The sequence below is a fragment of the Chlamydomonas reinhardtii genome, chromosome 6 (genome assembly GCF_000002595.2).
Source record: "Chlamydomonas reinhardtii strain CC-503 cw92 mt+ chromosome 6, whole genome shotgun sequence".
Classification (NCBI taxonomy): domain Eukaryota; kingdom Viridiplantae; phylum Chlorophyta; class Chlorophyceae; order Chlamydomonadales; family Chlamydomonadaceae; genus Chlamydomonas; species Chlamydomonas reinhardtii.
This window is the reverse complement of record NC_057009.1, coordinates 5,632,808-5,653,145: the sequence shown is the minus strand read 5'-3', so window position 1 is coordinate 5,653,145 and position 20,338 is coordinate 5,632,808. Positions and strand designations below refer to the sequence as shown.

Genomic DNA, 20,338 nt, shown 5'->3' with positions numbered 1-20,338 from the left:
CTGACCAACATGTTTTATCCTCTGCCGAGCGCGAATGTCCACTAATGATGTAAGTTATGTACCTACAAAAAGGCGGCGTCTAAATATTGCGGTAGGATTTGCCTCGGGCGACTCCCAGAGCCCTCCGAGCGTGCGGGTTTGGCTTGGAGCACGCACCCCCCCGGACAATTGTGCACATAACTTTTTGATGCCTACTCTTTTTACAGTGGCGATTGCGTATCCTGCATACACTGTGCGTACGCTATCCGTCACGCTATCACGCTTTTAGTTTTCACGACGAAAATATTTGCGTGTCCCATTGCACACCCCATGCACGGCTGCAGCCGTACGGCCTTTCAGGTTTCATCTGCTCAGCTCCGCACCATAGTAACCGTATACTACACAACGAGACGAAGCCGTGGGTATGCTGGCGGTCTTGTCAGATGATACCTGTTGGGTCTACCAGGCTGTCAAAGTTTGGACACAGCAAAAGACCAGAGTGGTACCCGCGTGGATGCCCCCAGGCCTGTGGCGTCTACAAATCGTAGATGAACCCTCCGCCTTCCGCTCTGGTCTATGTACGCAGGGGGGGGGATAGAAAGCTCAGGTTCTCACCCCATGCTCAAAATTACAGAGCTTCAGGAGAGCATTATGCACGTACTTTTAGTGTTTTAAGGGGGTGTCTGGTGAGGAAGTTCTGGGCCGCCAAAGTTGGGGGGTCGGTCCTCGTCCCTGGGCGGGGGTCCGTCGGGTTTCGGGAGCCCGTCCTGGCGGATTTCGGGAAGCGCCCCACAAGCAGAACTAGGGGCCAAACGCTGCAGTACGAGGCTCATATGTGCACGTTATGACGTAATAAGCACAAACAAAGCGTGGGAGGGCTAAGTTGCGCGTCCGGGCGTGGACATGTCGGGGCATGTCTCCACATCCAACACATGCGCACTGACACAGCTGGGCTCTGAAGCGCTGGTGCGCACGAATTCACGTCTAACAAGGCTGCCGATGCACATTGTCCATTCGTCACGCGGCAGAGAGTTGAGCGCGGGGTGGTCTGGGTCGAGGGGATTTCCATGGATAGGATCCCGCCGGTGACCGAAGTCTCAGAACAGGACCGCTGATGACACGGAGTGATAGTGCTCGTCAAGAGGAGTCGATTGACACCGCTTTGGTATTAAATGGAGGGGTTTTAACCCCTGAACAACAAGGTTTTGTCCGTCAGGGGGTCGGTCGTCCCCTCAAGGGGGGTCCCGGGGGATTTCGGGGCATGGGGTCTGGCACTTTGTTTCCTAACCCCCCCCCCCTGATGTACGCATTAGTTCCGCAACGCACGTCAATAACCCTCCCGCGGCATGTACGCCCCCAAAACGTCATCAGATACCGCCACCTCTGCGCCAAAATGTCGAAGCGCGGCCCAAAATTCCAAAATCTTCTTCGCCTTCGGCGAATTTTGGGCAAATCTCGACGTGTACCTGGAAGATATATACGAGCACTGGCTGCGCCCACGCCACGTCTCTAGTAGTCTGAGGCCGCAAGCTTCTATCTTGTCTCCCGCCGGACATAGCCGGTGGCAATTTGTACCTGCAGCGCATCTACCGCAACACCAGAAACTCCGCTAGCCACGCACAGCACGCAGGCAGGCAGGCAGGCACGCACGGACATGGGCGATCCTGGGGGCTTCGCCAGTTCGCCCCCCCCTGGATCGTTACTTCGTTACGCTCGGGGGGTCAGCCCAAAATATGATACATGGGAGCAGATGAGTGAAGCAGTCAAGCAGGCAGAGATCGGCCCCAGCAAAGAATGGCTACCGCAGGTGCACCGTCATCAAAGTGCGGAGAAATGCGACAGTAGACGCAACGCGCGGCCGAGGGGACCGTCTCGGTGCACGAACCATCACACAAGTCACACGTTCCCTTTCCCCTAAGCACACACACTCACACACTGATGCCTCATACACCCGCATTACGTACACGGTCTTTGCCCCCCGCCTTGCCGTTTGCTCTCCTACACACATTGGGTTGTACAACAAGATTGCCCGAACAGAAGGATAGCACATGCAAACACACCGAGCCACATGGCCCACTGCAGGTTGTCATGAAAACGCTCCAGATTGGAAACATACGGCACCAATATGACAGAACCTAGCAAGTCACTACGACCAGCTACGACACAGGCCAATCAACGAGACGCCTAATGTTACGGTACTTTGTCAAACGTGTTCCCACCGCCCACAGATGCGGAGCTACCGGGAGCTTTGCTTTGCCGGTCTGGAGCGCTGAGGCTCCCTCCCTGCAGCACCTGGATAAGGACTATGGCCGACGCCAATGCAACCAGCTGCACTAGCACGGGTGTCAGCACCAGCAGCAGCTCCCGACCGAACGAGGCCGGTGGCGCCGCCGGGGGCCCCGGCGTCGGCCGCAGGGCCAGCACGCGGCTGACGGCGAGGTACATCGACACGCCACCACAGATGGGCGCGGGGAGCACAGTCAGGAAGAGCAGTCGCGCCAGTGCGTTCTTCGTGGAGCCGGGGGCGTCAAACATCATCTGCGGGGGGATCGTGCGGGCGGGGTGGTGTTGGGTTACCAGGGCGGTGCTGAGGCTGGTTGCGGTCGTGGCGGCGCAGCGGGGCCGTGGAGTGGACTCACACCTCACAGGTACGCACGGCCACGGCAAGGTAAAGTGGTGGTAGCCTGTGCGGAGCCGGGGCAGGACCTACTGGCGACATTGCGACGCACAATGCACTGATGACTGTGTACGCCAGCGCGAGGACTCCTCCGAGCACATCCGCTATGGTTGTGGAAGCACCCATGGTCACAGTTATGCGGTTTGCTTCTGGAACAGCGTGACTACGAAATCGACCAGTTCGAAAGCATGGCACCAGTGTTTGCTTTGGCGTGCTTTTGACGAGTCGTTGGCTAATGCCGTGTGAATACGTGCGCATTCAAAAGCAATGAAGCTGCAAGAAAGCTGAGAATAATGCGGACACGTATGAGAGGCCCAGCCATCGGAGCCCAAACCCCCGCCCAAGTCGCGTCGCACCGCCCGACTCTTTCTCTTCCCCCCCCCCCCCCAGCTCACAGGTGAGATACACGATCATATCTCCAATACGACACGGCCCCACCGCTTTGACTTTGCTCGTTTCCGCTTTGCATAATTCCTTTACCATCCATAATGCTCTAACACCATCCTATCATGGCGAGGAGCACCAAGCACCCGCTGCTCGCGACAAATGCGTCCGGCAGGACTGCTTTGATCCAGTGTGCCAGCCGTGCAGCACCTGAAGCAGCTCGCTAGGTAAAGGACGACTGCTCCTACTATATCATCTATCTTTCGCATCACTCACCACAAGTAACATGCTGTCGCAAATCACACAGATGGCAGGCAAGGGCAGGCATACAGATGGCAGAGCACGCACGTCCCCAACGTTTGCTCGAGCCTAGGCGCAGCAACCCACCTATATATCCAACCATGTAGTTACTGTTGCCTGGAATCCCATCAAGCCAATACTAGGCAGGAAGACGCTGACTTGCCAGACGTTGCCGGACTGTGTACATCTCTATGTCACATTCAGACAATTCAGGATACAGCTCTGCAGGAGCATGAACGGGCAACGGGCTTACTAGCTAGGGCTTAGGGAGTTACGGAGGAGCGGAGTTGGACGGGTGGATGGGGCATGACAATTGTCAACCGTCGGCAATCTGGTGGACCTGTTGGAGGGCTTCCTTTGGCCAAAACCAATGCTACTGCATCTTTGCTTAGCGTACTGTTCCCTCTGCAAGTTGATGAGACGGATGCACGCAGAAGCACTTACAAAGACTCATCAATTCGAGAGCAGGGCACACGAGTTCACAAGCTAGGTGTAGCTGCGAGCTCACTAGCAGTTAGAGCACATGACATGCCTGTAAACAGCGTCCTGGCGTCGACAGGACGAAGTCGCTGGTGGCGGTTTGGTTCTGCTCCTCTGCGAGCCCCGAGTAGCTTACGCTTTTGAAAATAATACCGTAATGGACTTCGTTGTTCTTGCCAACGACAGCGCTAACGCTCTCCTTGAGGCCCGGTGAGGCAAAAATTGTGTTGCGGGCTCGGCAGTCGGCGCGTTTGGTATACACGCTGCACCATTCTATGCCAAAACCTGCGCAATGCTGCAATATAAGAGCCGAATCACGCACCCCGACCGCTGTGCCAGGCTGGACCCCGCTTTGAAGACCGCGTTGAGCGTCGTAGCAGCGCTGGGCATAAATGTCGACGACGTGGCGCTGTTATGCGGGCTGCGGCCGCCAGAATTTTGCATCGAGTGCACCTGCGGGTGAGTGGCCAACCGTCGGTCTGCAAATTCCACAGTGCTTCGCAAGCGCTGCCGCCCCAGCGTCAGCGCTCCGCCGTTGGGCACGTGTGTGCTGCAAATGCCGACTTCAAGCGCATAACGCTGGGCATGCGTGTCAAGTTTTCGACGCGCTTAAATCCGTCGCTTGGCGGTTGGGCGCAAGTCATCCATGTCACTGGCCTCTCGGCTCGCCCACCCGCCTGCCCCGCAGCTCTGCTGGCGGCGGCTCCAGCCGCACCGCGTTGGCATCCATCCGGGTGTGGCCGGGCCTAGGGGGTCTGGAGCTGTTTCGGCTGCAGCTGCGCGCGCTGCTAGGAATGGACGTGTCCGTGCCGCTGGCGCCCGAGGATGTGACGTTCGTGGTGCAGGCCCCGGGCCAGGGTGCGTGCTCTCTGGGGTCCTGGGGTGCGTAATTTACCTAACCCTTCAGCTCTGCTTACTCGAGCAATCCTGCCAGCGATGGAGGATGGCAGGCGCTCACCAAGCGAGCTGCCCCTCACCCTGCCATACCGCCCCTGCGCTTTTTTGCGCGCAGACGCTGCCGGTGTCAAGCTTCCAGGCCTAACTAACTACGGTGTAGCCTCCTACTGTGCAGCCATCGGCGCCGCCCTCGCCAGTCTCGGCCCAGCCGCCCTCGCGCTGTCGCCGCCGCCACCGCCTCCCCCTTCTGCAGCCGCTGCTGGGCTCCTAAGCAGCCCCGACGCCGTGGCTGCGGCTGCCTCTTCCGTCGCCGCTGTAGACGCTCTTGGCAGCGACGAGGCGGGTGGCGAGCCGCCAGTTGTGGCGGTGCCGGCTGGGGTGTCGCTGGCAGGCTGCGGCATGTCAAACGACGACTGGATCGATCTGCTATGCTCTGTAGCGGACATGCTGGATGGCGGCAGTGACGGTCTGGCCGGGCGCAACGGCGACCAGACAGCGGCAGCGGCTGCGGCGGCAGCCGTTTGTGGGGCTGACACTTGCGGCAGCCATGAGAGGCCTCACAGCCTGGAGGATTTGGTGGGCTACTTTGAGACATGGGATGGCAACCACCGTCGCCAACCAAAGCAGCAGGACCAAGAAGGAGACGAGGCTGGCTCGTGGGGTCTGCTGCAGCGTATGGAGGATCTTCCGCCCGGCATTGATGTGGGCGAGCAGGAGGAGGAGGAGGAGGAGGAGGAGGAGGAGTGGGAGGCGGACCAGGAAGAGGGCTGCTGCGAGGGCGCGCGTCCCCGTCGGCAGCAGAAATCTCGCCCAGAGCCCACGCCGGCCGTGACCGTGACTGCGGTTATTATTAACCGGCCTGCGCACACCGCAGCGGTGCAGGGCGCGGCCTCAGGACACGCTGCCACAGCGCGCCACCACGGCGGCGCCGCCACTGCTGCCAACCGCCTCGTTGCCACTGCGGGCGCCGCTCCTGTCGTCGCTCCCAGCAGGTCTGCCGCGGCGCCAGTGCTCAGCCGACTGGCCTGCTGGCGGGGGCGCCGGAGCAGCGTGACAGCTCGGCCACCCTCGCTATCACAGGGCCGCAACAGCTGCACCGGGCTCGGGAAGCAGCAACAACAGCAGTCCTCCCTTCAGCCGCCGGCGGCAGGCGCGCCCTGCGGCGCCGTGGGCGAAAGCGCCAGCTACAACGCGCTGGCCTGCTGCAGCGGCAACAGCAGCCGCCGCCGCAACCCACTGAACCCGCAGAGCGCCCGCCGCCTGTCCATTATCGGCATGCGTGCACTGCTGGCGACGCGCGGCAGCGGCTGCTACAGCGCCTACAGCGGCAGCGGCGCCGTCTGCACAACCGGCGGCAACGCCACAGCCACCGCCGCGCAAGCGTCGCCTGGGTTTCCTGGCAGCTGGGACGCTGCGGCGGCACCCGCAGGCGGCCGCGCGGGCGTCACAGATGCAGAGTTCCTGCTCCTGCAGCAGATGCAGCGGTGGGACTCGCTATCCTGCGGCGGCGAGTGGCTGGATGAGTACATATACGAGGACGGTGACCCCTGCTCACCAGCCTTCTCCATTCCGCTGCCGGTGCCGCCGCTGCACCAGCTGCATCACCCCACTGTGGGCGCGCCGCCCGGCGGCCCCCGCAGCCCGCAGCCTCAGCAGCCGCTGCTTCCGGACCAGCAGCAGCACGAGCAGTACGAAGACGATGTGCAGGAGCATTTGGCCAGCCTGCAGGTCATGGCCTCGCCGCGCGGCCGGCCTGGTGCCGCCACCGGCCGCGGCCTGTCGGGCGCGGGCATCGCCGCCGGCCTCTGCCACGGCCACGGCCTCGGCTTCGGCTTTGGCCGCGTCAGTTGCGTGATGCCGCTGACGGCACAGGCGGTGGCGACCCAGCACGTGGCCCTGACCGCGGACGAGCAAGAGACGGCGGTGGCGGCGGCCATGGCGGCGCCGGCGGCGCTAGCGGCGCCGCTGCCGCACGTCCGGCGGCGTGCGCCGGCAGCGGCGGGCGCTGGCGGCGGCGCTCACATGCCGCTGGGCCAGGGCATTGCGTTGGGCTCCGCGTGTGGCAGATGCGGCCGCAGCTGCGGCGGCGGCGCCTGCTGCTTCGCCGGCAGTGTCGATAGCAGCGGGTACCCCGCGCTTGCGCTTTCTCCGGCGGCGATGCAGCTGCAGGTGCAGCTTGCAGCCCGCAGCCTGCCTCCCGCGTCGGTGCCGGCGCTGGAGCCGGCGCGGGCGCTGACAGCGCCCTTGGCCACCTGCTCCGCTCCGCCCATGGCGCCGCAGGCTGGGTCACCTCCTGCCGGCGGCCCGCCGCGTGTGCCGGCGGCAGCCGCGGCCGCGGCGATGGCGGCGCCGGAGGTGGCGTGGCCGCCGCCGGCCTTCCGAGCCCTGCGTATCAAGGCCGTCCGTGACGATTCGGGCCGCCGGGCCAGCCACCTTGAAAGCCTGAGCACCGCCGCGCACCCCCCTATCGACTTCGGTTCCGGCATAGTTGTGGGGGTCAGCCACGATGACGGCACCAGCGGCTATGGCCGCCTCTGTCGCAACGTGTCCACGGCCCCGGCGTGGTGGGCGTACGGCCTGCGCCGGGCTGACCAGGTGGGCGTGTTTGGGTGACGATGTCAAGCGTGCGACGGCGTGGCAAGCTACATGCGTGCTGACATGCGGGCGACGGACCAGGGGAGGGTGTGCGAGGGGACGGACGGCAGAATTGGCAACGTGGTGTGTGTGAGGCTGACGGGCACTGTCAGTGCGTGTGAGGTTGAGCGCGAGCGGCGTGGAGGGATTGAGCGGGCTGACATGATCAGGGTGTGGCATCAAGGAATGAGACTTCTTCCGCCATTTATGGCTTGAAGGTATGTTCCCGGTATGTTTGTTTGGCATAGCACACGTTTGCCTGGCACAAATCTGCCGTGGGTAACGTACGAACATATGAAGTCCGTAAGACCAGGTGATGCTCCAACAAACGTGCTGGGGAGAAGTTTACTTTATTCGTACACGGCAGGCACGGCTGGGCTGCTTTTGCACCCATAGATACTGATAAAGACGTCTGCTTTTTAGGGGCTTGCGTCGTGTGTACCGTGCACGCTGATTGTCGCTCTCAGCCGTATCCAGCGAGGACAATGCGCCGAATCTGCTCTGGCCCTGCCGTAGCTTCTGGCCCAAGGTTTCCGCTATGTGAATCCCTTGACCGGCGTGCCGTTCTCGGTTGGCCCACACGGTTGGCCAGGCATGGCCAGGCATAGCATGTGTGAAGGGTTTACAGGATGTTTGACTCAGGTTTTGAGGGGCTTCGGAACAAGCATGAGCTCTGTGGCTATATCTCGGCGCCCATAGCCGCGGTGACCGAACAGACCGATGTGTATGTGTTGGGTGAAGGTTCAGGTTGCACGCACGTCTTGGACATGCATCCACAGTCAGCATCCTTCTCGAAGTCATCTGTGCCCAGCGACGTCTTATGAAGTGAATGCAAGGCGTGAAGAGTGTGAGGTTACCTACACTCCCTGCGTATGTGTGCCGCAGATGCGGCGCAGCGGCAGCGGTAAATTGTCATGAGTATCTAAGGTTTGCCAACCATGCAAGCGAGCTTGAATTGAAGCTAATGATGCTGGGCGTCAGCGGGAATGTTGGCGCTCTAGTGACACGCCTGATTATGCCCTTCGCTTGGGACGACGTGCTGTTGAATGTTTGGCGGAAGGCAAGATTCAAGAAGGGACAGGAACTCTATCATAAGACAAACAAATTTCAGCCCAGGCAGGGGCAACACCCTCCCTTGGTGAAGCCGGGTGCCATACCTGCGGCAATCTTCGTTGTGGGCCGGCTTGCGACATTGACCATATATAGTGGCCTTACGTGCGTTACTTGACATGCTTCTTTGCATTGTGACTTCAAGTGACGTGCGAACCAAAGCGTAGTCAACAATAAACATGTGCATAGCTGGCCGAGCTGGTGGGCATTGTTCGGCCTCAACCTCCTTGGATTGGCAGGGGGGGGCAGAAGGGGGCAGACTGATGTGGCTAGAGGCCTGCGGTGGACGTGTATGCCGTGTTCGTTATGGCGTGATGTGGCAGGTGTACATACGGCCTCCATTGGGTGGTCCTGCCTAACTATGCTTTACCGTAGTGCATTGAATTATTGGATGTGAATATTGGACGTGGAAGGGCGTGCTGCCATGTGCAGGGCCAGGTGGCAGTGCAGCGGTAGCACGCATGTCCTCGCGGAGTGGTTCGATACTGGGCTGCTGCTTGGGCTGCTGCGCGGCTCTGGCTGGTTCCGGCGGGATGTGCTGGTCCGCACGCGCGCGCTCGGCGTTCGCACGTGGGGGTCCCTTCTCTACTAGCATGTTTGCGGAGTGCAACCCGCGCCACCCCAGACCTGCAACGTCGTGAGCGGCTGTTAAAATGTCTGTCTCTCGAGGTACAAGATACTGGCAGCCATCCGTGCGCGGCCGTTATGCCGAGATTACAACCAGAAGCGCGTGAGGATTTGGGCCGCTCGGGCCGATACATGCATACATGCCCGAGGACCCGAGCCTGGCGAACACCGTATGCACGGAAACCCTTTTACAAGGGTAGCTCTTTTACAAGGGTAGCTCTGGTTTCTTCGCACTTTGATCAAACCCGCAGGCAACAGAGCACACGAATGCTGCACGTGCGACACTGCATCCTCCATCCCTCCACAGTAGCCGTCGCCGGCCCCGCAGACATGCCCGCACACAAAGCACACATGCAAAAAACGGCCTGCCATTGCCACCCCCCAAACCCACGGCCGGGATCCCTTTCGCCCCCGCCACTCCTGCTCCCGCCGCTCCCGCTCCTGCTATCGGCGCTGTTCCGCCGCTCGCTCCTCCCATGCGGCCTTGGCTGCGTAGCCCAGCTGTGTGATGCGCGGCACCAGCTCCTCATACATGGTCCACACCAGCGCCGTCTGAGTGGTGCGCTTCAGGATGCGCGGAGCAGCGCCTGCAGTGGACCAGAGGATGCAAACGTGGTGAGGGGACACTGTGGTCCAAACCAAGTTGACAGCGTGAAGTAAAAGAACGTGGGAAGCCGTTGCACCGAGTTGTTCCAAATGAGCAGCCGTAACTAGGGAAGGGGGGGGGGTCCCGATAGTCGGTGCCAACCCCAAAGACAAAAACAAACGGGATTGTGGTGGCGGTGTCAGTCGATGCAGGTCTCATGGTCACGCGCTGCTACAGCGCACATCACGAGTCACGGTCAGTCCTCCCGTACGCTCGCCGGCCGCACCTGTCATGAGTGCCGAAGGTCCCTGCTGCCGCACCGCCGTGAAAAGCGTGCCCCACGCCCCCGTCCCGGCCGCCGCTCCCGCCGCCGCTCCCGCTCCCGCCGCCGCCGCCGTGCCGGCCGCCGCTGCCGTCGCGGCTGCACCCACGCCCAGGCCCAGCTGCATGCGCGTGCGGACCACGTCTGCGGGCTGTGTGAGCAGCGTGGAGGCCACCGCCGCCACCACGCCGCTGGTGAAGTTGACCAGCGCCTGCGGGCGGCCCTCACTTGACAGGTTCTCCTTGAGGCGTGTGTAGAACATGTAGTATAGGGCTGCGGTGGGGTGGAGGCCAGGAGGCAGGCGGTGCCGTGGGTGCCGGGGGTACGTGAGTTGCTTAAAAGGCACACGGGCACAAGGTCGTCTGTGCGACTGAGGCCACCGATCAATCCCCCGAAATGGTCGACGCAGGTTGGCGCACAAGCGCGACCCTGTTTCAGCCCACGACCGACGCCCGGCTCCCAACGCCCGTTGGCCCAGGTCGGCTCTTGACCCCGACCCCCCATCCTTGAGGCCGAGTGCCCCCTCACCTGAGTACGGCGCGTTTGTGAGTACCGTGGGCCACACGCCCCGGAACAGCCCGCGCATGCCCTCCGTCTTCACGATGGTAGACAGCGCATGGAAGGTATCCCGGTACACAGGCACCACCAGAGCCGCCGCACCCCGGCCGGCAGCGGCCGCGCCGCCGGCCCCCGCCGCACCCGCCGCCGATGTGGAGGCAGCCGTGCCGCTGGCCGCGCGCGCTGCTGCGGACGCGCCGGCTGTCCCGGCTGCCGCCGCCCCCGCCGCCCCCGCCGCTCCCGCCGCCCCCGCCGCTCCCGCCGCCCCCGCTGCGCCGCCAGTCGCTGGTGTGGACACCACGTCAGCCACATACTCCATGCGCGTCTTAACCACTGTGACGGGACACAGCAGGACGGCGGCGACCGCCCTCGACACGCCTGTAGGCCGGGAGCAGGTGGCAAAACAGGGAACACTGGTGAGCTGTGCGGACAAGTAGCGCGCTGGGGCGAGTAAGGCACGCATGCGGAAACAATGCAGCTCGAGGTGCACGAGTGCATGAGGCACTGGGCACGCGAGCGCGCGCGCCCACCTCCCGACAGCGCGGCTGACGTGTTGCTGAGGCGGCTGCCTCCCTCCGCCGTGGTGGTGGTCAGCACGGCGCGTATCTGCATGCGGCGGGACCCGTGGGGCGACATCATGAGCGGCAGCCGCCATGACAGCAGCAGCATTGGCTGACACGGGTGACACAGCACTGTGCAACCCCAGCCAGCAGCCCCAGCCGTGCGCCCCAGCCGTGCGCCCCAGCCGACGCCCCTCGGCCCCTCGGTCCACATGCAGCGCATCCCGCCGCCGTGCACCCAGTGCACCTACCCTATGCACCTACCTACCGGCAGCACGTGTACCCAGTCCCGCCCCCTGTGCCCGTTGTTCCGGCGTCGGCTTGAGTGACTGCCCCGAGGCCCAAATGCATCACCAGGCCTCGGGCAAGTTCGCTCGCCGCTCAGATATGCCCTGCACACACGGGCATCGGCCGCCTCGCCTCGCGCTGCCACCATTCCCCCACCCTCCACGACGGCGCCAATCTTGGTCACCTGATAGCGCTCTCACCACCGGGCCCCGTACCCGTCCAACCACACAGCACTGCCCAGCGGCGCCAGTCCAACCCTGGTGTCACCCCTGGCCCTGCACGCGCACCCAAACCCATGCCCACACCCAGACGCGCTCACCATTGCCCCCTTCCCCCCTTTCCCCCCCCCCACACACACCTGCTCTAGCAGTACGAAGTGGAGCCCCGCCCCCAGCCCCACGCGGATGACGGAGGGCCCCGTGCCAGCCCAGAAGCCGCGTATGCCCTGCAGCGAGGTGGCGGGCGTGCATAGAATACAAGGGCGGTGTTGTGTGGCGTTGCGGATAGGATATCGAAAACGACCAGGATGGTGAGCCGTCATGGAAAGCGCAATGCGACGGGGGCCTAGCGCCCGAGCGCCCGTCAAGGGGCTCAGCATGTCGGCGTTCCGCCTTGCACACCCGCCATCCCACCTTGACACCCTTCGACACCAAGCCTGACTCATTCAAGCGGCTGCTCAGCAACTTGTTCAGACGGCCTTAGGGTCTCGGCAATGTAAACCGAAACTGTGTGACCCGCTGAATCGCGCTGTGCTGGTGGAAACAAAGCCCTCCCTGCAACGCGCCAGCGCCAGCCACACACGGCACGCACCTGCTCCGTCAACACCACCCGCGCTGTCGCGATCGTGCTCCGCACAACGCCGCGCGCCGCGTCAGCCTGCATCTTTGTTCGCACCACATCCAGCGGCTGCGGGGGACGAAGCCAAGGGCGTGTGCACACGTCAGCGACCCCAGCTGAAAGCAGCCAGGTTTCACTGGTGTGGTGGATGCCACGCGTGATGGATGGCCAAACGTCGCGACCAGACGCCACGGCCGAACGTCGAGTCGCGACCAACCTGGACGCAGGCGCTGATAAGCGACCCAGAGATAGCTCCCGATAGAGCAGACGCGAGCGTCGGCGGCTTCTTTGCCTGTGTCTTCGGCGGAGCAGAGGGCTGCTCCTGTGCCTTGCCCGCCTCTTCGTTTGCTGCAACAGCTGGGCTTTTTGGAGCCATGTTTTCTTGTTCGGCAACTCAAAACAGGCACGGCATCGAGCGAACCACAAAACAATATATCTAGGACTTAAGTCATGCAAATTCAAGCCGTGCAAACGTCAGCACAATGAGCAATCATATCATGAGCATGTATGATACATCCATAAAAGGACGGAAGAGCTGTCGGCGCAATGATCAACCCTGAGAGCATGCGACAACTGCGCTCTGCATCGATTAACTTTCAAGGATTAGCACAGTCATATAATTTGCAATAGCATCAATCTTTACATTTTTCACCTGTTTGACAGTCCGCGCAGTGCTTGTTGTGTCGCGCCATGCGGTAATTTAGATCCTTACTATCCCACGCATTTCAACGAGTGGTTCAGCATGTTGAAGGTTGATTATGGAGCCCTGGGGCAAGGCCCTGCTTGGCGCAGTCGGCAAGCAGGGCTCCAGGTCAGGCGGGGTTCTCACAAATACTATCGGGGGCTCATTATCGTCGATTCTCGGGGCTTGTGGAGTATCTGGGTCGGCGCCGTTTGATGCCGTGACCCACGCCGACGCCCTGGCCTAAGCCCTGGCCGAGGTGCCGTCTCCCCCCGCCAACGTGCTGACCCCTTACTCCGCACTCCGCAGGTGCACCGCGCCTTCCCCGCTGGCCGCTGTCGGCGCGCACCCTTGCGCCTCGTCCCCGCGGCCGCCGCCGCCGCCAGCTCGCCCGACGCCGACGGCTCCCTGGCCACCCTGACCGGCCTCAGCGGCGGGGCCGCTGCGCCGCTGTCCTACCGCGCCATCACCACAGACCCTGTGTTCCGCCCCGCCACGGCCGGCTGCCAGCAGTACGCGCCCGGGCCGCCACAGCTGCTGGGGCGGCGGCTGACGCTGAACCCGCTGCATGGGCTGGCCGCGGCGGCGGAGTCGCAGCTGGGGGGCTTGGACCGGGCTATGGCGGCGGCGCTGGACGGCCGGCCAATGCTGCAGGCGGCGGCGGCGGCGGCCCTGGCCGCGCTGACGGCGCTGGTGCGTCCTCAGGCGGGCGGCACGGAGCCAGTTGTATAGTGGGGCCCAGCTGGTTGCGATGGGGCGTGTATGCCACAGGGCGCTGCCCTGAGCTGGATCATCGGGGGATTAGCGCGGGTGGGGGCCTGGCTAGCCAGGCCAGTCTGGGTCAGAGCACAAGTCGGTACAGCTATACCCCTCCCTTTCCCCCGCATCCACGCCCCCACACACCCTGCGCTCTTTTCATCCTCAACCTCGACCTCATCCCAATCCCCCAGGGCCTGCACCCGCTCTCGCTGCTGCGCCGGGGCCTGCCTGAGGCCGTAGCCGACTACCTGGAGCAGCAGGTCGGCGCCTGGCTGCTGCCGGTGGCGGCGGCGGCGGCGCTGGCGGCGGGACTGGCGGCGGCGGCGTGGCAGGTGCGCACCTGGACCGCGGTGCAGCTGGCGCTCGCAGGCGGCGGCTTTGGCCGCGCCGTGTCAGAGGCGGAGGCGGCGCGCGCCGCAGCCAAGGGGCAGGCGGCCGCGGCGGCGGCGGCGGAGGCTCAGGAGCAGGGCGCGGCGGCGTCGGAGCAAGGCGGTGCGTTCAGCCGCTGGCTGCCGGCGGCGCTGCGGCCCTTGTTTGAGTCGGACTGGAAGCCCACGGACCGGTGAGGTGGCGGCGCGGCGCGGGGTGGGGTGTGGGGTGGGGGGGCGGGGGTGGGGGGCTTCGGCCTCCTCAGACTGAGGCTGAGGCTGGGGCGCTGCGGGCGGGGGCGGGGGCGGGGGTCTGGCAAGAGAGTGACGGTGGAAGCAATGCCCCACCTGTGGCATGTAGCCTGTGTCCGCACCCCGGTCGCTTCGGCTGTGAGTAGCGGACCTTGCACAGCCTACAGTACAGGGCCGCCATCGTGCCGAATGCTGGTGCATCCACGTCCCTAGTACATCTGTTCGTATGCCAAACACGGCCAACGTGGGCCCTGCCTTCCTCTTTCCTTCTCTACCGTTTACCACTTCCTTAACTACTCATGAATGTAATCCCTTCCACACACACACACACATACACACACACGCCACCCCCACACAGCACCTGGCTCTACCTGATCATGGCGGCGCGACTGGCGGCCCTGCTGCTGGCGGCGAGCAGCCTGCTCAGCGGCGCTTCCGTCGCCGCCGCCGCCTTTACCGCGCTGTGCTTCGGCGCGTCGCTGCTGCCGGCCGCGCTGCCTCAGCTCCGGGCGCTGCTGCCGCCGTCCGGCACCGCCGCCGGCCTGGCGGCGCCGCTGCTGGCGGCTGACGCCGCCTTCCTGGTGGCGCTGGCGCCGGCGGCGCCGCTGGCGGCGCGCGCCGCCGCCGGCGTCGTGCTGGCGGCGGGACTTGGTCTGGCCGCGACGGCGGCGGCGGCGTCAGGCCGCCTGGCGGCGGCGCGTGCCGCCGACGGCGACGTTGCCACCTTCCACGTGGTGCTGCGACTGCCGCTGAGCGGCACGCTCGTCGACACCACCGTCGGCCACCTGCCGCTCACCTCGCGAGTGGGCGCCGCGGCCGTAGAGGCGGAACTGGAGGCGGCGGCCGCCGCCACGGCGACGGCCGCCGCCGCCGCCGCCGCCACCGACCCGCGCGCGGCCGGCAGCACCTCGGGTGCGGGCTGCGATCCGCAGGAGCGCTTCCAGCCCATCCAGGCAGCCGTCGCGGCCTCCACCCTGTCAGGCATGTACATCGGCGAGCGCCGCACCCTGACCATCTCCGCCAATGCCGGCAACAGCAGCGGCAGCGGTGCTGCAGGCGCCGGCGACCTGGGCTCGGAGTGGGGCTCTGAGGCGGCCGCGCCCTTCAGCAACCCCGGTCTGACGTGGTGGCAGCCGCTGGAGGACCTGGAGCGCAAGCTGGGTGTGAAGGACGGCGGCCAGGACCGTCAAGTGCGGCCCGGGGACGTGTTCTGGTGAGTGGTAGGGTAGAGGGGGAGGGGTCGAAGACGAGAGCGGCGGCGGCGGTGCGGATGGGCGGCTGATGGCGGCGATGCTCTCCGGGTGGGGCGGCTCAGACGCGCCGGCTGTGGGCAGGTGCTAGGTACGTGGGCCGGCGTCACGTATCACAGATGCACAGCGACCGTGCACCACGGCTGACCTGCCTCGTGCCTTGTACGGGACGGCGCACCGGCATGTGCACTCACGCTGCATCGGCCCGCCCGCGTCCGCCCGGCACTCCATACATTGCCGCGCACCCTCCCCCCCGCCGCGCACCTCCCGCACCCCTCCCTTACGTGCGTGAACTTGCACACGCGCCCTCTCGCCTTCCCTTAGGTCCTCCCCACTTCCCACCCCCACCCCACCCTGTACCGCTTTCCTCACCATCCTTGCAGCGCCAGCCCCCACCCCGCCCTGTACCGCCTTCCCAACCCTCCTTGCACCCACACCCGCTGGCCTGCAGGTACCCGGTGGGCGGCCTGGTGGTGGAGCTGGGGGCCACGCGGCTCAGCACCGGGCAGGGCTCCGCGGGCGGCGGCGCGCCGGCGGCGGCGGGCCTGGCGGGGGCCGACAGCTGGGGCCCCGTCAAGGTGACGGCGGTGGCGGGCGAGTGGGTGCAGCTGGATGCGAACACGGGGCTCTCGGGAGGCGAGGTGGAGGTGGAGGTGGAGCTGGTCGGGCTGCGGAAGGCGGCGGCTTGAGATTGTGCGGCTGAGGTTGGGGGCCTCAGGCCTTGGGGCGAGGGGGCTGTTTGGAGGGGTTGGGACGCGGGCGTCGTCAAGGCCAGGTGCAGGATCGGCGCCGCGACGCCGCCTGGTCTGTCAGCTGTAATGGCGCATGGAACCAGACATGGATTCGGCCGGGTAGTTGCACGCGTAACGCGTTGATCCATTCCAGATTTGTGGCCGCGTTTGAGGAGCGGACTGCACAGACCAAGACACTGGGGGCAGCAGGATCTGGCATGTGCGCCTGCCTGCGCCTGTTCAACAGCTGTCGGGGCGACCGTCATCACATTGCACTGATTGATTACCGTATAGGCCAGGTTGAAATCACGCACATGTACGCACTAGCGTCACACAGCATCACATGCACGGTCTTCGTGTGGGCAGGTGCAGCACTGCAGCTGATGCACCATGGTGCAGCTGGTGTCATGGCGCCCATTTTGTGTGTCCGGCGCGTTATGTTCATTGATATCGTTGTGGGTGGCCCAGTTCCGGACCTGGCCCGGCCCTCCCGCGTCCGGGCGCACCCTGTCGAGATATTCCGTACGCGGCCTGTGCACACAGGTTCAGCATCGAAGTCGCGGGTTTTGCAATAAAGAACTCGTATACCGTGCCTTAGCTAGCTTACGACACTTGGTTCATAAAACTCGTATACAGTGCCTTCGCTAGCTCAGGACCTTGCGTCTATATGGGCAACCACGGTCAGCACCCCAACGACTGAGAATATGGGACTTTTCAGCTGCTTCTCGCGGCCGGCCTCACGGCCCTGCAAGTTATCGGAATCACCTCCGCATTCTGCGAAGGTGGAAGCCAAAGGTACGTAGGGCGGCGGCCCAGAGGTAGGGCCACTAGACCAGAAGGTCTGCATGGCCCAGGGCGTGACCTGCACTGCGTGGCGATACTACCGTTGAAGCAAAACCAGTTCTCATGTTGCATTGAAAGAGACTCCGCAGCATAATTCACAAGGGCAGTCGCTTCAAGGGTTTCGTTCACATCCTCGGCTTGCACCCAACAGGTCGTGACCACGCCTCGCCATTCAACGCGGAAGAGCTCTACCTCAAAGATGCAGGTGCGCGTTATTACGTTAGTCCTAATTGCATTCACAAGCTTGTCGGCTCCGCAGTCCGCACATATGAACATAGTTCCGCACTTTGCTCGGCCGGTTTGTTTGCTCGGCCAGCCTGAGGCAGTTACGTGGATTCTCGTTCGCAGCGTGCATTTGCTGTTACAGCAGCAAGCCAGGGTGCTGAACCTTTGCTTGGGCTGCTACGCTGCTGCAGCAGCCCCAACGTACACCCCGCGCATGGCAGGGTGCGTGGACGGGTACGCTTAGGGTCCACTGGCACCATACATGCCTTACTTGATGTCCGCGCCCTACATTTCATCACAAACGCAGGAGTGGGCGACCTGCGCCAGAAGGCCTGGGTCGTTCACAGCGACGCACCCAGCGCTGCGCTGCCGCAACAGTTCTCCAACGACTCCGCACGCGCGCTCATGCCGCAGCAGCTCGCACCCACATCCAGCAGCACTTACGCGACAACGACGCCTCATGCCTCGTCCGACGGCCGCTGCTCCGCCAGCAGCTGCTACGGCGGCACCGCCGCCAATGCGCTTGCGGCCTCCAAGTCGCCTTCCTCCCATGGGGTGCATACCGCTGATGGCACGCAGCACGACGCGCGGGAGCCGCCGGCAGCCGGCCCGGATGTTGTCACCGCTCATCACGCACAGCAGCATCGACCTGTCGTGAGGAGCCAGCAGCAGTACATGGCTACCTTGCAGGAGGCTCCCCCAACAAGGAGTGACGGCCGTGGCAGTAGCCACGGCGTTGGGCGCCCCCGGCGAATGTCCGCCTACGCAGTCCCTACCGCGACAGCTGAGGCACCGGCGCGCTGGCCCATCACCGCTGCCACTCGGGACACGGCGGCCCACCAGACCCTGTCGGACATGCGCCAGTCCCACATGTCCAAGTCCTTCACAGACATGCGGCAGCTGTCTAAACAGCATGGCGCGCCCGCCGCCGCGCCGGTGCTTGATTTCACGGCGGCCGCGCTGCTGGCAAGCGGCCGTGTAAACATGCTGCACGTGCACGTGCAGCGACTGAAGCAGCGGAAGGACGCTGCCGGCTTACATATGCAGGCGTCGTCACGTGCAGCAAACTCGCACCTGGGCGAAGGGGGCCGCGGCGCTGGCGGCGGCGACCCCAGCTGCCAAAGGCCGCCACTGCTGGCGCCGCGCGGCCGGCGCAATTCCCTCGGTGATGGCCGCGGCAGCGGCGGCGGCGGTGGCAACACTTTTTACGCTTCTCCGCGGCGACACTCCGTCGACGGCAGCCGGGGCGACGGCAGAGACCTTGACGGGGTGCAGCAGGCGCGCGCGAGCAGCCGCGGACCCGGCTCCCAGCGCTGCCGCCGCAGCTCAGCTGATGGCGGCGGTGGCGGCCGGACGTTCGATCCTGTGGAGGCGCGCCTGGCCAGGAGGGCGGACGCCGCGCTGGCAGCGAGGCGGAGCTCCGGCAACACCGGGCCGGGCCAGCAGCGCCCGCAGCCCCGCCCGCAGCAGGAGCAGCTCAGGGGCGCGGCCTCGTATGGCCTCATCATCTAGCCACGGTGGGGTGAGGATGAGCGCGCCCTGAACCGCCGGCGGGGCGGGGCTCTTGCTTTTACTGCATCCACAGCACATACAGCACAAACGTATCGCAGACATAGCATGGGGTCGAGCTAAAGTGCGTCGGGGTGGGACGTGAGTTTCAAAGTGGCAAGCATGAGGCTGCTTCTGCCGGAACAGGCTGGGATTCATGTCGTTGCACGTGACTAACTAAAGTGGGTTTGGGTTAAATCCCTCAAGCCCTTTCCGTCTGGGCTAGTAAGCTGCCTCTGAATAAAGCGAAAATGTTTGAGGCGCTATCGGAAAGGCATACGCAAGCAGGGTGCGCGCTCTGGCGCCGCGACGTGGAAGTCACGGTTGAAGTCCTCAGTACTTCTCCTGCACGGCCCGCACGCGTGGCCGGCTCTGTTGTGTCACAGGCTCTTAGCCCGTAATCAGTACCGTACATACAATGCGCGCAGCCCTAATAGGATTCTTTTGAACGTTCCCTGTCTGCTTGTGTAGTTTGCGGGCGTGTGGTGTCAAGTGGTTTCACCGCATGCGTAAAGGCCTCGGGTCCATGTACATAATTGACCCTCGTTGAAGGCGTTATTACAGTGTTGCTGGTCGTATGCAAACGTATGCAAGGGTATGCTTTCCGTGTTCAGGCTACTTTGGCGCACCGTGAGGTTGCCCATCTTATCTTTGTTTCCAATACGGGCCAGTCCCTGGGCTGCGCCCACGCCACGTCCCCAGTCTGAGGCCGCGAGCGTCTACCTCACCTTGAGACATACGGTAGCCGGGGTGTGGGCGCAACACGGAAGTTCTACGACACACAAGTGTATAACCCTGCGGACGGCGCCCTGGGGCATCTAGATGTGCCTTTTGCCGACTGTCCTACTACACGGGGTTAGTTCGTACAGGCACGGCCCACCATGTATCCGGCCACGTCCCGCTGTCAAGCACAAGCACAGCAGGCAACAAACCAAACAGCAATAAACCCGTATCATGCTTTGCTGGCAGCTGGCCAGCAAGGAGCCAGCAAGGACGCTCAGTGCTAACCAGACACGGACCGGGCCTCAACCGCGGCGCCGCTTCTTTAGCGGCGGCGTGCTACGTCGTGCCCTCCTTCTCCATGTGGCCTTGCCTGCCCCCTCCGCTACGCACATGCACGCCGCCACTGCTGGGCCCAAGGCGGCGGCGGTGGCGGCAGGCCCCGCGCCACCGGCGCCGTCGCCAGGCCCTGCGCCGTCGCCGCCACCGCCAAACCTATTATGGATGCGCGGAGTCACTGACCTCCAAATGTACCGTACCGTACTTGCCGGAAGCTTCATTTTGACTGGTCAGAGGTCACTAAGGAGGGAGTATTCACCTACGCTTCGTGTAATTGGTGTGCGTGGCAGCACGATTACGGTCTGCGTGAGGGGTCCGGTTTGTATCTGGTTGTGTATCTGGGTCAAAGTGTGCGCTCCTATGTATGTAAGGTTCAAGCGAA

General features: G+C 63.9%; 6 protein-coding genes across 7 annotated transcripts; 3 read left to right on the top strand and 3 right to left on the bottom strand.

Moving 5' to 3' along the window:
- Positions 1–1,138: 1,138 nt before the first annotated feature.
- CHLRE_06g286150v5 (uncharacterized protein) lies at positions 1,139–2,910 on the bottom strand. 2 transcript variants are annotated; one of them, XM_001695307.2, is made up of 2 exons: positions 2,690–2,910; positions 1,139–2,517 (listed from the first exon to the last, which is right to left on the bottom strand). In XM_001695307.2, exons 1-2 carry the CDS (start codon positions 2,780–2,782, stop codon positions 2,170–2,172), a joined length of 441 nt encoding a protein of 146 aa, XP_001695359.2. In that variant the 5' UTR covers positions 2,783–2,910; the 3' UTR covers positions 1,139–2,169. The 2 variants fall into 2 exon arrangements, with proteins under 2 accessions (XP_001695359.2, XP_042924055.1); XM_043063349.1 differs by having other exon boundaries at positions 2,709–2,910.
- Positions 2,911–3,470: 560 nt separating this feature from the next.
- Positions 3,471–9,126, top strand: CHLRE_06g286100v5 (uncharacterized protein). The gene is made up of 4 exons (XM_043063348.1): positions 3,471–4,030; positions 4,160–4,279; positions 4,509–4,678; positions 4,833–9,126. Exons 1-4 carry the CDS (start codon positions 3,978–3,980, stop codon positions 7,328–7,330), a joined length of 2,841 nt encoding a protein of 946 aa, XP_042924054.1. The 5' UTR covers positions 3,471–3,977; the 3' UTR covers positions 7,331–9,126.
- A 37-nt stretch (positions 9,127–9,163) lies between these two features.
- Positions 9,164–12,730, bottom strand: CHLRE_06g286050v5 (uncharacterized protein). The gene is made up of 7 exons (XM_043063347.1): positions 12,457–12,730; positions 12,213–12,308; positions 11,761–11,847; positions 11,085–11,160; positions 10,525–10,932; positions 9,961–10,269; positions 9,164–9,675 (listed from the first exon to the last, which is right to left on the bottom strand). Exons 1-7 carry the CDS (start codon positions 12,613–12,615, stop codon positions 9,533–9,535), a joined length of 1,278 nt encoding a protein of 425 aa, XP_042924053.1. The 5' UTR covers positions 12,616–12,730; the 3' UTR covers positions 9,164–9,532.
- A 120-nt stretch (positions 12,731–12,850) lies between these two features.
- On the top strand, positions 12,851–16,856 carry CHLRE_06g286000v5 (uncharacterized protein). Its single transcript, XM_043063346.1, has 5 exons — positions 12,851–13,050; positions 13,231–13,614; positions 13,872–14,242; positions 14,659–15,513; positions 16,002–16,856. The coding sequence occupies exons 1-5, from the start codon at positions 12,982–12,984 to the stop codon at positions 16,237–16,239; spliced, it is 1,917 nt and encodes a 638-aa protein (XP_042924052.1). The 5' UTR covers positions 12,851–12,981; the 3' UTR covers positions 16,240–16,856.
- A 48-nt stretch (positions 16,857–16,904) lies between these two features.
- CHLRE_06g285950v5 (uncharacterized protein) lies at positions 16,905–19,568 on the top strand. The gene is made up of 3 exons (XM_043063345.1): positions 16,905–17,076; positions 17,276–17,329; positions 17,657–19,568. Exons 1-3 carry the CDS (start codon positions 16,986–16,988, stop codon positions 18,859–18,861), a joined length of 1,350 nt encoding a protein of 449 aa, XP_042924051.1. The 5' UTR covers positions 16,905–16,985; the 3' UTR covers positions 18,862–19,568.
- Positions 19,569–19,658: 90 nt separating this feature from the next.
- On the bottom strand, positions 19,659–20,320 carry CHLRE_06g285926v5 (uncharacterized protein). The gene has a single exon (XM_043063344.1). The coding sequence runs from the start codon at positions 20,175–20,177 to the stop codon at positions 19,923–19,925; it is 255 nt and encodes an 84-aa protein (XP_042924050.1). The 5' UTR covers positions 20,178–20,320; the 3' UTR covers positions 19,659–19,922.
- Between the last annotated feature and the right edge of the window lie 18 nt (positions 20,321–20,338).